General features: G+C 41.0%; 1 protein-coding gene and 1 long non-coding RNA gene across 2 annotated transcripts in view; one reads left to right on the forward strand and one right to left on the reverse strand.

The window, feature by feature from the left end:
• vstm2a (V-set and transmembrane domain containing 2A) overlaps positions 1-12345 on the forward strand; it is an 84665-nt gene that overhangs the window by 62903 nt on the left and 9417 nt on the right. Inside the window, exons 3-4 of the mRNA XM_044339847.1 lie at positions 867-917; positions 3168-3501. Coding sequence (XP_044195782.1) covers positions 867-917; positions 3168-3501 — 385 coding nt within the window. The remainder of the gene's footprint in view (positions 1-866; positions 918-3167; positions 3502-12345) is intronic.
• The window catches only part of LOC122972611, a 28039-nt gene continuing 22083 nt past the window's right edge, over positions 6390-12345 (reverse strand). Inside the window, exons 2-3 of the long non-coding RNA XR_006399786.1 lie at positions 8798-8962; positions 6390-7403 (exon numbers count right to left, since the gene is read on the reverse strand). This is a non-coding gene — a long non-coding RNA (uncharacterized LOC122972611). The remainder of the gene's footprint in view (positions 7404-8797; positions 8963-12345) is intronic.

The raw sequence follows: 12345 nt of genomic DNA on the forward strand, positions 1-12345 counted from the left end.
TCTCGGCCAGGGAGCCAATAGCTACCATGTCCTTCTCCTCCTCCCAAGCCTTTTTCTGCTGCACCACTCTTGCTCCTCTTCAGCTTTGTAGTCAGCAGACTTTTTTTTTTTTTTTTTTCCCGGGCACACATCCATTTGGCATCAGATGTGGTGTAAATAAATTATAGCCTCTAAAATCAATGCCCAGTCCATGATGTAGGCTGTAGGCTTAGTGTTTGCCACCGTGCTTGAATTATGCCACTGGGGCTCAAACATGGACAAATTCTTCAGCCCAGGAGCTACAGAGCTCTTCAGTGTTTTTTTTTTGTGCTTTGAATTTTTCTTTTTTTTTTACCAAGAAGCTATTCCAGGCCTCCTGACATTTTATTATTTGTCATAAGCTTTCATGGGTAATATTATTTTTACTGCAGAGACTGATGGAGGTTTTGAGGCATAATTTGTCTCAGGAAGCTGTTAGTTTGTCACACAGCATCCTGATTTGAACCAGTTTCTCCCCTCAATTCGCTTCAGCGTCTGGGAGCTGCCTTTAATTTCTCTCAACAGAACCTCTCAAAGAATCTAAAAATAAATCAAAAAAACAGTGGCAAGAGTTGAATCTTTGTGCATTTATTTTTAAAGGCAGAACAGTGGCGATGCGGTGGCTCGGTCCGTAAACTGTGTGTTGATGTCGGGATGAAAGATTTATAGCTGTCAGTGGACGATGCCTTTTTTGGGAGTCGACGTAGTAATCTCATAGCTGGATTTAGGGAGTCTGACTTGCATAAAATACACATTTGAACATTTTCTCAGAGTGGCTCTTTGAGAGCTGCACTGTACTCAGCATGCTGTTATCACTTTGCTAAAGCTCTTTCTTTCTGTGTTCCCAGATGGAGATGATACCAGAGCCTGATCCTGATGATGAGGGGACGAAAATAAGTGTAAGTCCCAGAATACGTGATCCCTGGTTGTAGCCCAGTGCTTCTCAAAAACCCAACTTGGCAGCGTTTCATTCCCAGCATACACAACAGCAGCTGATTCCTGGAATAATACACCTTCAACCAGAGAAAGGAGCTAATCAGCGAAATCAGTGGCAGCGTATTATTAGTGTCAGAGTGCTTCCCTTCCTGCGTTCATGCCCCAGCAACTGTTCCACCCCTTTTCTCTACCACTCTGCATGTGTGCTCAGTGCCCAGAGGAGCATTCAACACTACTGCCCACTGAACCACACAGTCCTCTCCAGGATTGCCTGACTGGAGTCTAAATATAGTCCAACAGCCATGATGTGTAGTGCAGAGTGACAGGTCTCAGATCAAGTACAGCAAAATCACTACAATGAACTTCAGTGTGTAAGGTAAATGTTGGTAATAATCCCTCATTGCTGTGTGAACAGTACTGTAAGTATGAAATTAGAATATCCATTTAAAAGCAACAGGAGACACAGATAAAGAAAGCCCTTTTAAACTAGACATAAGTGCGCCTTTGGTTTGCTCAATGGTTTAGTCAGTAAAGTGGATCTAATCTTGAATAAATATGGAATTAAAAAGGTTCTATCAGACGTCGTCATACGTAGCATGCAAGCAAGTTAACAGCCATTCTCCATGTCTACTCATATGGAGCACTGAGCTGTGCTAGACAATATAGAGGTTTCTCTGGGAATTGTTTTGTTATTCGTAAAAGACCGAAAACTATGTTGGGAGGTTCGCAGATATACAATTCTACTGTACATGACATGCAAACAGCATAACAAGCTAACGAAGCACATGTTTCTTCTGTGGTAAATACACACACAATACTTATAAGTATACAGGCCCAATTTTGATATTTACTGTATTACACATTTGAACAGTCCTGCACTGCTCTTTTCATACAGTCACAGCAGCAGTCAGGAGGCAATCACTGCAAAATCTTAACAAGTCATTTAGTTTAATGCTGAGCCATAAATATTTTACCCCATGTCAGGACTACACATGGCTGACACATGACACCTGCTTAAAGGACCCTGAAAATATATTTTTTTCAATTCTCCTACCATATTTCACCTGAGAGATTTCTGTCTGTGCAGTTTTGTCGTCGCAATTGTTTTGAAGCAGGTGGAGTTCATTCACGAAAATGTGATGTCAAGTAGTTTTTGTGCACCAATTAGAATTTAGCAATATTTGAATCTGATGACCTTTAGGGGTTGCATGTTTGTGGGATTTTGACTGTTAAACATTTAATAAATAGTACCTAAATAATGATGTTTTTAGGTAATGAAGGTAATGATGAACCTTAAGTTTGACTGTTGCTTATTTAGTCATGAATTTTTACTGATATTGAGGAATACTTTAACAGTTTTGCTCTAATGTTTTGACCATTTATAGTAGTATAAACTAACCTTTCTAAAAGGCCACAATCCTTTTATGTGACATCACTAAGTTTGGGCAATAGGATCATACACACAGTGAGACAACTGAAATGCGTCAACCATCAGAGATTTTTCTTTATTGTTTCTATTAAAGTAGCTATCACTTGAATATTGCTGGTTGTGTTAGACCATTTCATCCAGTGTTGCAGATCAATGATCAGGACTGCTTTATAATAATACTGGATTTAGAAGATGCAGATTGCAGAAAATTTACTTTATGACAATATATATTTAAATCCTTACATAAATTTACATGCACTGTGATAGATTGTGTCTATATGACCCATCCCAAACTAGATTTTGTGCACAAGCCAGCAAGCAAAATATATGACCTTCTGTACAACTAGTATAAAAAGTTAGTCTGGAGCAGTGAGGGCCATTCACAGGATGGAAGAACAACCTGCAAACACTTCTGGCACACAGTTGAGAACCACTAGTCAGGTTTCCATCCAAATACTACTCACATTTAAACAGAATTTCCAGAAAATCTACAAAAGATGCAATAACAAAAAGCATGCAAAGAATTGTCTCCATTTGAGAATATAAGATGTTGGTTCATCAATATAAAGTTGGTGGTGCTAATTCTCTAGTCCAATGCCATAAAACCATTGCAAAAGAAGAGGACATAATGAGTAATTATATAGTTAAAAGAGCGCTGGTCAAAGAAATACAGTATATTTCTCAACTGTATTAATCAATGCCACCCCTGTATAGGTTAATATGCATGAGTCCGACTTTTACTCCAGTGTTATGACACTATGGTCTCTTATAATCACTCTTACAGACAGTGAAAGTCCAGGGCAACGACATCTCACACAAGCTGCAGATCTCCAGAGTCAGCAAAAGTGACGAAGGCTTGTACGAGTGCCGGGTGACACGAGCTAACTACGGCGAGATTGTGGAGTACAAAGCCCAAGCCTGGCTGAAGGTCAATGTCACGGCCAGGCCACGACGACCACTGCCGCCTCCCAAGAAGAGCTCCCCGCTGCACCTGACAGACAAGAAGCCGAGAAAGTCCAGCTCATCCCTGGGCCAGGACAGCATGAGTTCAGACCAGAGGGTGGCCTCCACCTCCACCTCTCACACATCCAATACAGCTAAACACAACCCCGGCTCAGGTAAGGTCCTAGGGGAGGGAGTTACATAAAGAGGGCACTGTGGAACACAAAATACTCATGTAGCCAGACTTTTTACTGCCAGGATAAAGCCTGGCCCGCAATCATTTTCATGAGTTTGACATGTTTGTGAGTCACCTACCTAGTCACACTAGTACAGCAGTGAATAACCAAACTAGAGGATTGTTTGGTTGACATTGAGAGAAATGAAACACAGACTTTTGCTTTGTCATGATGTCATAGAGCAGTCAAGTGCTCTGTGACCCCCCCTCACCCTCTCCAAAAAAAAAAGAGACAACCCAAGGCCTTTCCTAATCTGTGTTCTTGTCTGTACCTCTGTTCTTGTGGACTTGTGAAACATCATGCCTAAACCTATCAAGGATGCCTTGGGAGCTAATTAAAAGGAGCAAGTTTGAACTTTGCACTCTGCATTGCAAAAGGCTGCCTGTTTCTGTATTATTCAGAATGATACTATGTAGATTGACCCTGCAGGTCTAATGGAAGTCTGACTTTCAGAATCCCGTGGCTCTGAACAGCTAAACAAACTGCGTTTGGGGTATATGAACTTATTTAACTATTAACATAATGCAACAGCTGAAAAATAAGAAAATATGTTTTTCAATAAAGCAAGCCAGACAATGGTTGAGACTTTGGTATTGATTAAAGATCCTATCATCATTTTGTGCAAAGGAACCGTTAAAACCTTCCTTTAATGCAGCCTCACTTAACCCTTGAACCTTATATGCATCCATTAATGTAAGTTACCTGTCTGATATATTCTGATTGGATTTAACCCTAAATACATGATCACGATGAGCTGTGTTGTGCTTAAATCTTTTAAGGTTTTAAGGTGGTGGTATACTTGGTATAAACCAGGGACACGGCATAAACCTTTCATCGGGCACAGGTCACTTTCATCTTATTGGTTGCACATCAAAAGTTCATGACAAACAAGGTCAAAGTTGAATCTGATTGAACTTAAAGTGCGGCTGCGAGGTGTAAAGTCAGAGCAGCACAGAAGTCCAGGGGAGCTGGGTTAGGGTCAGGGCTTGGGTTAGGGTCAATGAATCAAAATCTGAGATCCCCCTAATTCATCTCCACTTGTTTCATACTTACAATATAGCAACTGAAAGGAACTCCACCATAATAATAATAAAAACCAGTCCATGAGGGTTGTGCAATCTGGTTTCCTTCAGCTGAGGATCACAGCCGAGATTAGGTTTTTTTTCAGTCATCACAGATATCGAGGAAGCCTGTGGTTTCGCTTCATCTTGCTGTTGAGTGTTGCAATTCTCAGGGTTCAGCTAGAAGTCAGTCGCTTACTTCCAGCATACCCAAAATGTTGCTTCTTAAATAATTCTAGGAGATAAATACACATTCCACTCATTCTCGCCTCTCCTCAGTGGCTACCCTTAAAATTAAAATTGATTTTAAGAGTTTACCCTTAATGTTTGAGGCTCTACATGGTCAGGCTCCCAGCTATATTTTAGAAATGTTCATCCCTGGTGAGAAGCAGGGCTTCCTCCAGTGCTTCCTAAAACTCACCTTATTACAGAGGGTCTTCAAGCTGCACACTCCTCAGCTCTGGCACTCTCTCTCTCTCTCTCTGAGCTGGCTGGCAGCTTTTTAAATAATATAACAGATTTATTTAGTTTTAATTCCATCACTTCCCAATTATCATCCTGGTTTGCCACATTAGTAGGATCAAAACTACACCTACAGATCAGGGACAACAAGGATGAAGGACTGAAAGCAATACACTGTAGACTCGTTTTCATCAGGACTGTCTCATTTATCTACACACAAGTTACACCGTTACAATAGTTAATCACATAAAAATGCTGCAAGCAGTGGATTAAAGTTAATATTATTTTTATTGAACTTGAACAAATGTAATTCATGAGATTTACCGCAGTATGTCTCTATCATGGGAGTTCCTCCGCATCTTTGACTGTCGGTCGGTTCTAATATTCAGTGTATAATTACATTCAGCAGATTGCAAAGAATATCAATGTTACCTTTGTCCTTCATCAAGCACATTGAGGGTGAAATCCTTTCAAAGATGTATGTGCGGTGTAATGCGTATTGAGTTGTCTTGGTGAGTGCAAACATGATCAGCCTCGGCCAGAAATGGAAAACGTGCGGTCCAAGCTAGCGGAGGATGATTGGACCCTCTCATGAGGTCAGCCGTGTTCCCAGTGGATTACTTTGACAAACATGAGCAAATTCCACCTATTCAAGGAATCTCATCCTTTAAGTATTGTACCAGTCTGTACAAGACAATCGTTCTCTAAAGCTATCACTATCTCACATCAGACTAGTAAGTAATTTAGATGATGTGAGCTTGACTTTAAAGATCCCCTCCAGTCATGTTCTAAGATGTATAGAAAATACTCTTTGTCTATGTTTTGCCACACAAAAAAAGTTCAGTTACCTTGTTAAAATCTATAAAATGACATATACTCCTTCTGAAAAGTTAATTTTTCTACAGAGGTTTCAAGTTTCCATATCACACTTGTGTAAAGTGAACTGGACCACTGAAGATTGGCTCCAAACTAATGTAGTTGTGATGTCACAAATCCTGCTTACGTCTTAGTCTGAGCTTTAAGGTAAGCACTGAGAAACTTTCCCTCTTCAGCAGATGAATGTGGAAATTGTGCACAGTGAAGAGAACATCCAAGTGAAGGAACAAGAACGAAATCACATTTTTGAGTTCAGGGGGATTTTAACATGGAAAAAATCCCACAGTTTAATAACATACTGTAACAACAGAAATGTGTGCAAATCAAATGAGATTGATGAGTAGCCACTTAGTCACTTTTTATGACTAAAATAATATGGAAAATATTTATTTATTCATTTTTTTGAGACAAAGATGTTAACCTGTAAGGAATTATGAGCATTGAGGTCTTTAATATCAATAGTAGTAACAGTAATTAGCTCCAATCTCAACACATTTGTAACTGTTTACTTAATTTTGTCCATCAAGGTGCTTCTCACTAACTTGTAGAATATCAAATGGACTACGTGCTAAATTGTAAGTGATGTAAAAACAATAGATGCCTGTAAAACCTATAATTTCAGTGATAAAAAAGTGATTCATGTTTATTTCATTATTTCACAGATAGAGCAGCATTATCATGTCATTTTAGTCTTTCTGTCTGGTAAGTAATAAAGTCTGTAGACTATATATGCAATGTTTATTTAATAGTCTTACAATAGTCTTATAATTGTCGCCCTTGAAAACATCCTATATGAGTTTTATCTGATCTGGCACCATGAACAGCAGCAGCATTGTTTTTCAAAGCCTTCTAAAATGATGCTTCAAAGGTTACTGGAACAATTCATATCAGTATTTCCTGTTCTGCCGCTTCTATGGTTAAAGTTTTATTGAGTTAAACAACTAAGCGGGATATTCACTACGATGTGCAGCCATTTTTATGCGCTAAACTGATGATTTGCGTTTTTCCTTATTTGCTGCACGGAGGTTTTGCAGCGGTAAAATGGAAAGAAAGCAGCAAAGTTGAAAGTTGCTTGTTTGGGATCGTGCAATATGTATTGTAAGACGTTCCTGTTTAGAAGGGCAAAATATTGGACGATAGAATAGAAATTCATACATATTGCCACTGCACCTGATTTATCACTGCAGACTGAGCAGACTGAGGAAACTGTGTCTGAGAGTTAACACCTGGGAAAAGAAGGCACTATTTTATCAAGCAACCGCCACAACTGATATGTTTTTTTTTTCCTTTTTTCAAGACTAGGCCCTTCTTGTTTTACACTTCGATGGCTGTGTATTGAATGTTCAGTGGCTCCTCTGGTCCTGTCCATCGGCTCCGGTGGATCACGCCCGCCACACACAGGTTCTTGCGCTCTGGGTTCTCGGTTGTGGGGCTCCACCATACCTACCAACATTTAGGTTTCAAAATACGGGAGGTTATGGTTAGAGGCTGAGACAAACCAGCTGCTGGCTCAGACAAACCAGCCCCCTCTCTCTACCAGCAGTACTTGCAGGCAATGAATCACATCAGCAGCTGAGGGAGGAGGACAGAGGACAGGAGGAAAGACCGCCTGTGCAGAGAGCAGCTGTGCACACGCCCCTTGAATCGGGTTGTGGTGACAGATGGGTTGAAATTGTATGTCATGTGTGAACTGGCATCTTGGGTAGCGTCAGACAAACATACAAAACTTGTATATGATGATTACTCATAATAAAGGTTGAAGGCCATGCAAATTACGGGAGTTTCCCAGGAGAAACAACAAAATGAGCAGGAGAGAGGGTGAAAATAAGGGAGAGAGTCAGGAAAAACGGGAGTGTTGGCAGGTCTGGGCTTCACAGAGCCTCGTGTGAGCCTCCCGCAGCTAGCATCCAGGGTAACAAGCTAACCTAACAGAGCCCACGTCGGGGTGAGCTGACCAGGGGACAACATTGTTTCCTGCCACAACATGATTTAAAGCGTTTTCCGTGTTCGTCAGGTACTGCTGCTCCATTCGGCCGACACATAATCAGAGTAACAAACTTTGATTTTTACACGAAACAAAGGGGGGCGCTAATATTGCATACCGCGCTGTTGAGCCACCTTAAATCACCGCAGGGAAATTCCTTCCTGACAGCCTTATGTGGAATCATGTAAATATTGCCACATATAACTTCATCTGAAGTGACTTCCTCCAACTACAAAAGCAGTATGATTATATTCAACTGCCAGTCTGCCACCATCACCCGCACATCATCTCCACTCAGCCAACTGATGTGTCAGTATTCACCACGGCAACTAGAGTCGTTGGGTCCTCCAGCAGGAGTCTATGGAAGAAGGGCGTTTATTTCCTATCTATTTATTATTCTATGGATCATAGGTATTTAAACCCAACAACAAGGCTAAGTGCATATCAGACACACAGCATTATAGGTTAGACAATGTCATACATGCTACAACAATAATAATAATAATGATAATGACACAGATACGGTCATATACCATATATCCCAGTGTAAATGTCAGGAAGGTATGACGGTATGAAACAAGACTAGATCAAAACCTAGTATATAGCTGGACTGTGTATGGTCAATGTGTGAAATTGTGGCCAGTGTGATACAGGGATAGTCAGTGGACGTGTCTATAATGTGAATTCCTGGATATTAAATGTTTATCTGCAATTTTCTGTAGTGGTTCCGGTAATATTTGTTGTTAAAGTGTACTGAAGTAGCATCACATGACATGGTTAAGCAAGACATTTGACTTAAAAAAAAAAAAAAAGGAGAACTTATTGTAATTGTAACTATAACTATTCTAATTACCTGTCTGTTAACTCTCCCTGCTCTGTCTCACTCTGCGGCTGTCTCTCGTTTTTCACTCCGTATTGAGTGTTTTGTCAGAGTTGCTGTCGGATGGTTATTTGGGATGCCTTAACCGTGCACTCTCCCTCATGCCCCGGTCAATGATCATTGATGCTGTGGTGGAAACTGTAAATGAAAGTTTTGACAGCGTTTCAGGTGCAAATTCAGGAGGCTCATCTCTGCACAACTACCACAGTTACAGTCAAATCAAGCGTACCTGCACTACATTGATATAACAGCTACATGAGTCTCATGTTTTACCTGCAGGACTCCTATTTTTTATGCTGTTGTTCATTGTTTGTGATGTAAAAATGTCCCGATATTAGTTCAGGTGTAAAATCCAAATGCACCGTGGAGCGTCTCTCCTGCCGGCTGCTGACAGCGCTGTCAGCTGGAGAGTCGATCACGCCGGACGGTAGAGGAGGAGACGGTAGAGATGCTGGTACGTGTCTGTTTAAACGGGAGTTTAGCCGACTCCGCTGCATTTAACAACGCAGCGGAGAGCATCAGAGCTCAGAGCTGACACACACAGTCACTCTGTGTCGCCCTGCTGTCCTCCAATTCCACTTTTGGAAAGAGCAACAGCCGATGGGGAAACTCCAACACTTGGCCGGCAGTTCAGTGGTGTAAGTCCATCACTCATTCACCGACAACCCCGGTTACAGGGCTGGTCTGTGGCCGGTCCAGACAAAAATAGATACAGCCCAAGCTTACAATGCATCAGATCTTATTTAGCTGCAGATGTACTCATGCACATCTGGTAATTTTTGACAAGTATCACCCTAAAACTACCTTGGTTAGGGAGAGATTTCTGTCACGGTTAAAAGAAACACACTAAAGATTGTTGGTAGGTGATCAAACAGCATTCTATGGTTTCACAGTCAGACGCTTTTCACACCCGTCCATCCAACACAACCACCTCCCGAAGAGGTTTTGAAGCAGTATAACGACATCATGCTACTTCTGCCTTTGCCAGTGACAAAAAAAAAAACCTTAACCTTGCAAAATTAGTTATAAGTCTTAATATTTTCATTAAATCAAATCTCATTTTTGCATGATTAAATTAATGACTATGAAATATGTTTTGAAAGGTTCACATTTCCTCTTATCTCTTTCACTTCAGCACCATCAAACTGATAAAGGAAATCAGTCTTGTATTTTTGCTGTGTTCAACTTGTAGCAGTATAGCTTCCTATCTAATGGCCTACATTTTACCCTCAGGTGACCCATGCGGTTTAAATCCTTTCTCATTAACTCCTTGCGTTTTTTTTTTTTTTTCATTTCTCTGACTATCACACCGTGTTATAATTGTGCCGCTCCTCCTCATCTGTGAATGCCAATCATTTCCCCACTGGTCAGACAGTTCAAACACAAAGTCAGCCCTGCTCTGGGCTCAGACAGTCCTCTGCACCCTGAAGCAAAACACAGAGATATTACTTGCCACTGAATAGAGGTAAAAAGTTGAATAATCCCCAGGGCTGCAGAGTCGGAGATTATGAGGCAGCCAAATTATGCTGACAACTGTGTTGCAGTGAGTCCTCTGTGCAGTGTGTCTGACACTGATAAATGCCTCTCCGTGGCTGCTCAGGCAGCCTTAGCCACCTTCTCTGAGCGGCAGAGAGGTGTTACGGCTGAGGGCGACAGAGTTCTATTACTGCTGCGCTCAGGTTTGAGGCAGATGAGCAACAATAGGTAAATGGGCTGAGATGAAATTAAACCTGGAAGAGTGCAGATATTTTCCTTTTCCGCATTGCTGCATCTGTAAACAATGAGGCACTTTCCAGATGGGGGAGAATGTAACTGTGGTTGGTGGAGTGGCTGCAGCAGCAGCAGCAGCAGCAGCAGCAGCAGCAGCAGAGTGGTTTGTTCACAGCTACTCCCCACCAGTGTGTCAGCTGTTGTTAGATCACAGCTCGGCCTCCATCGTTCCTGGCAGTGTTGTTCTCTCAAAGCTCAGAGGTGACCGTAGCTGAATGCAAAAAAAAAAAAAAAAAAGGAAGAAAAATGTCCCCTAAGCCAGACTTGCCCCCCCCCACCCCCTCCACCACACACACACACACACACACACACACACACCCCTGAGGCCAGCCTGGTTCCTGCATGAAAGAAAAACAAATATGGACTCAGCTTGATTGCATAGGCATTCATCCGAACAAAAAATCACTGACCTTGTTTTTAAGAACCACTATGTTTTTTTTTTTAAACCACCTCAACTGCATATGTCTAAGGAAAGAACACCAGTGAGTCATCACTCCAGTAGGTGGTTAGGAACAGCAGGACCGCTGTTCATTGCTGCATTCATATTGCTCAAGTAGTCGCACGCAATGTCAATGTGTCATTTCAAGTACATGTGAACGCTTCCATGGGTTCTTCCTTAATCACACTAGTCTGTGTGTATTTAAATCTAGTTAATGTCTGTGAGTGCACAGTGGGGAGAAAAAAACAGCACCGCTGAAGCCTCATGGTGGATGTGGCTAAATGTCCTCTTGTCAAATAAGATTGCAACAGTAGCAGTGGATTATAGGGAAGCTACACAGGGATAGCACCAATATGGAGTCAAACAGTAGAACTATATAGCTGGTATGATCAGTTCTTACAAACAATATGTCTGCAAAATAACCTACTGAAAAAAAAGAGTTTCCAAGAATAAGTTCTAGCTGCCATCAGAGTTGAGCTTGTGTCCAACTCAGTTGGTGTAGAGAATCAGATTCTAGTGCTATACATGAGACAGGAGCACATTTACATTTAAAGTAGGTTTATGCTTGTGTTGTTGTATATTTTGGCTTTTGAAAAAATATACAATCCATACTTACTGTATATTTTTACTGCTGAATATTACTGCTGTTGTCAAAGTGTGCCACAGAATTTTAGATGTACATCGCCATGTTTTGCAGCTTATCTCAAAACATTTTGAAAGTTAAGAAGTCAAAAGACATTATGACTGGCAGGTGTCATAGATAATTCATTTACAATTTATTTATTTTTGCTTATTCATGCCCTCAGCTGTTGTCATGTTACTGATATGGTATGAAGGCAAGGCCAGTGTACTTTAGAATATGTGGAATTCCCCAGAGCTCCATCCTAAGACCTCTTCTGTTCAACACCTACATGCTCCAAGTAGCTCAAACTATACGGTATAAAGTGAAGTTACAGGTTGTTGTGTTTGAGTGAGTGCAGCAGGGTAGCAGCTGTGTTTTGGTACTGAGGTTCCTACAATGAATTCATTCCTTTTGCTTTTTGGTTATAGCAATCATCACATTTGTCCTCGTCCTCTCAACATTCTTTTTTATACAATTGAGATGCTGCTGTAAAGTTGTTTCCACTGTGCTTGCCAGCTGTGAATGCAATCAATCCTTGGATCAATACAGTTTTATTATAACATTTTATAAAAAAAAGAATATGTTCCGTTAAAAAACATTAAACAAGAGGTGGCCTGCTGGTGGGCCAGTCAGTACAAACACATACTTTGCAGCCAAACTTTGTTCAAACTCCTTTTCAATTTTTATTTG

The sequence above is a fragment of the Thunnus albacares genome, chromosome 21 (genome assembly GCF_914725855.1).
Source record: "Thunnus albacares chromosome 21, fThuAlb1.1, whole genome shotgun sequence".
Taxonomy (NCBI): Eukaryota; Metazoa; Chordata; class Actinopteri; order Scombriformes; family Scombridae; genus Thunnus; species Thunnus albacares.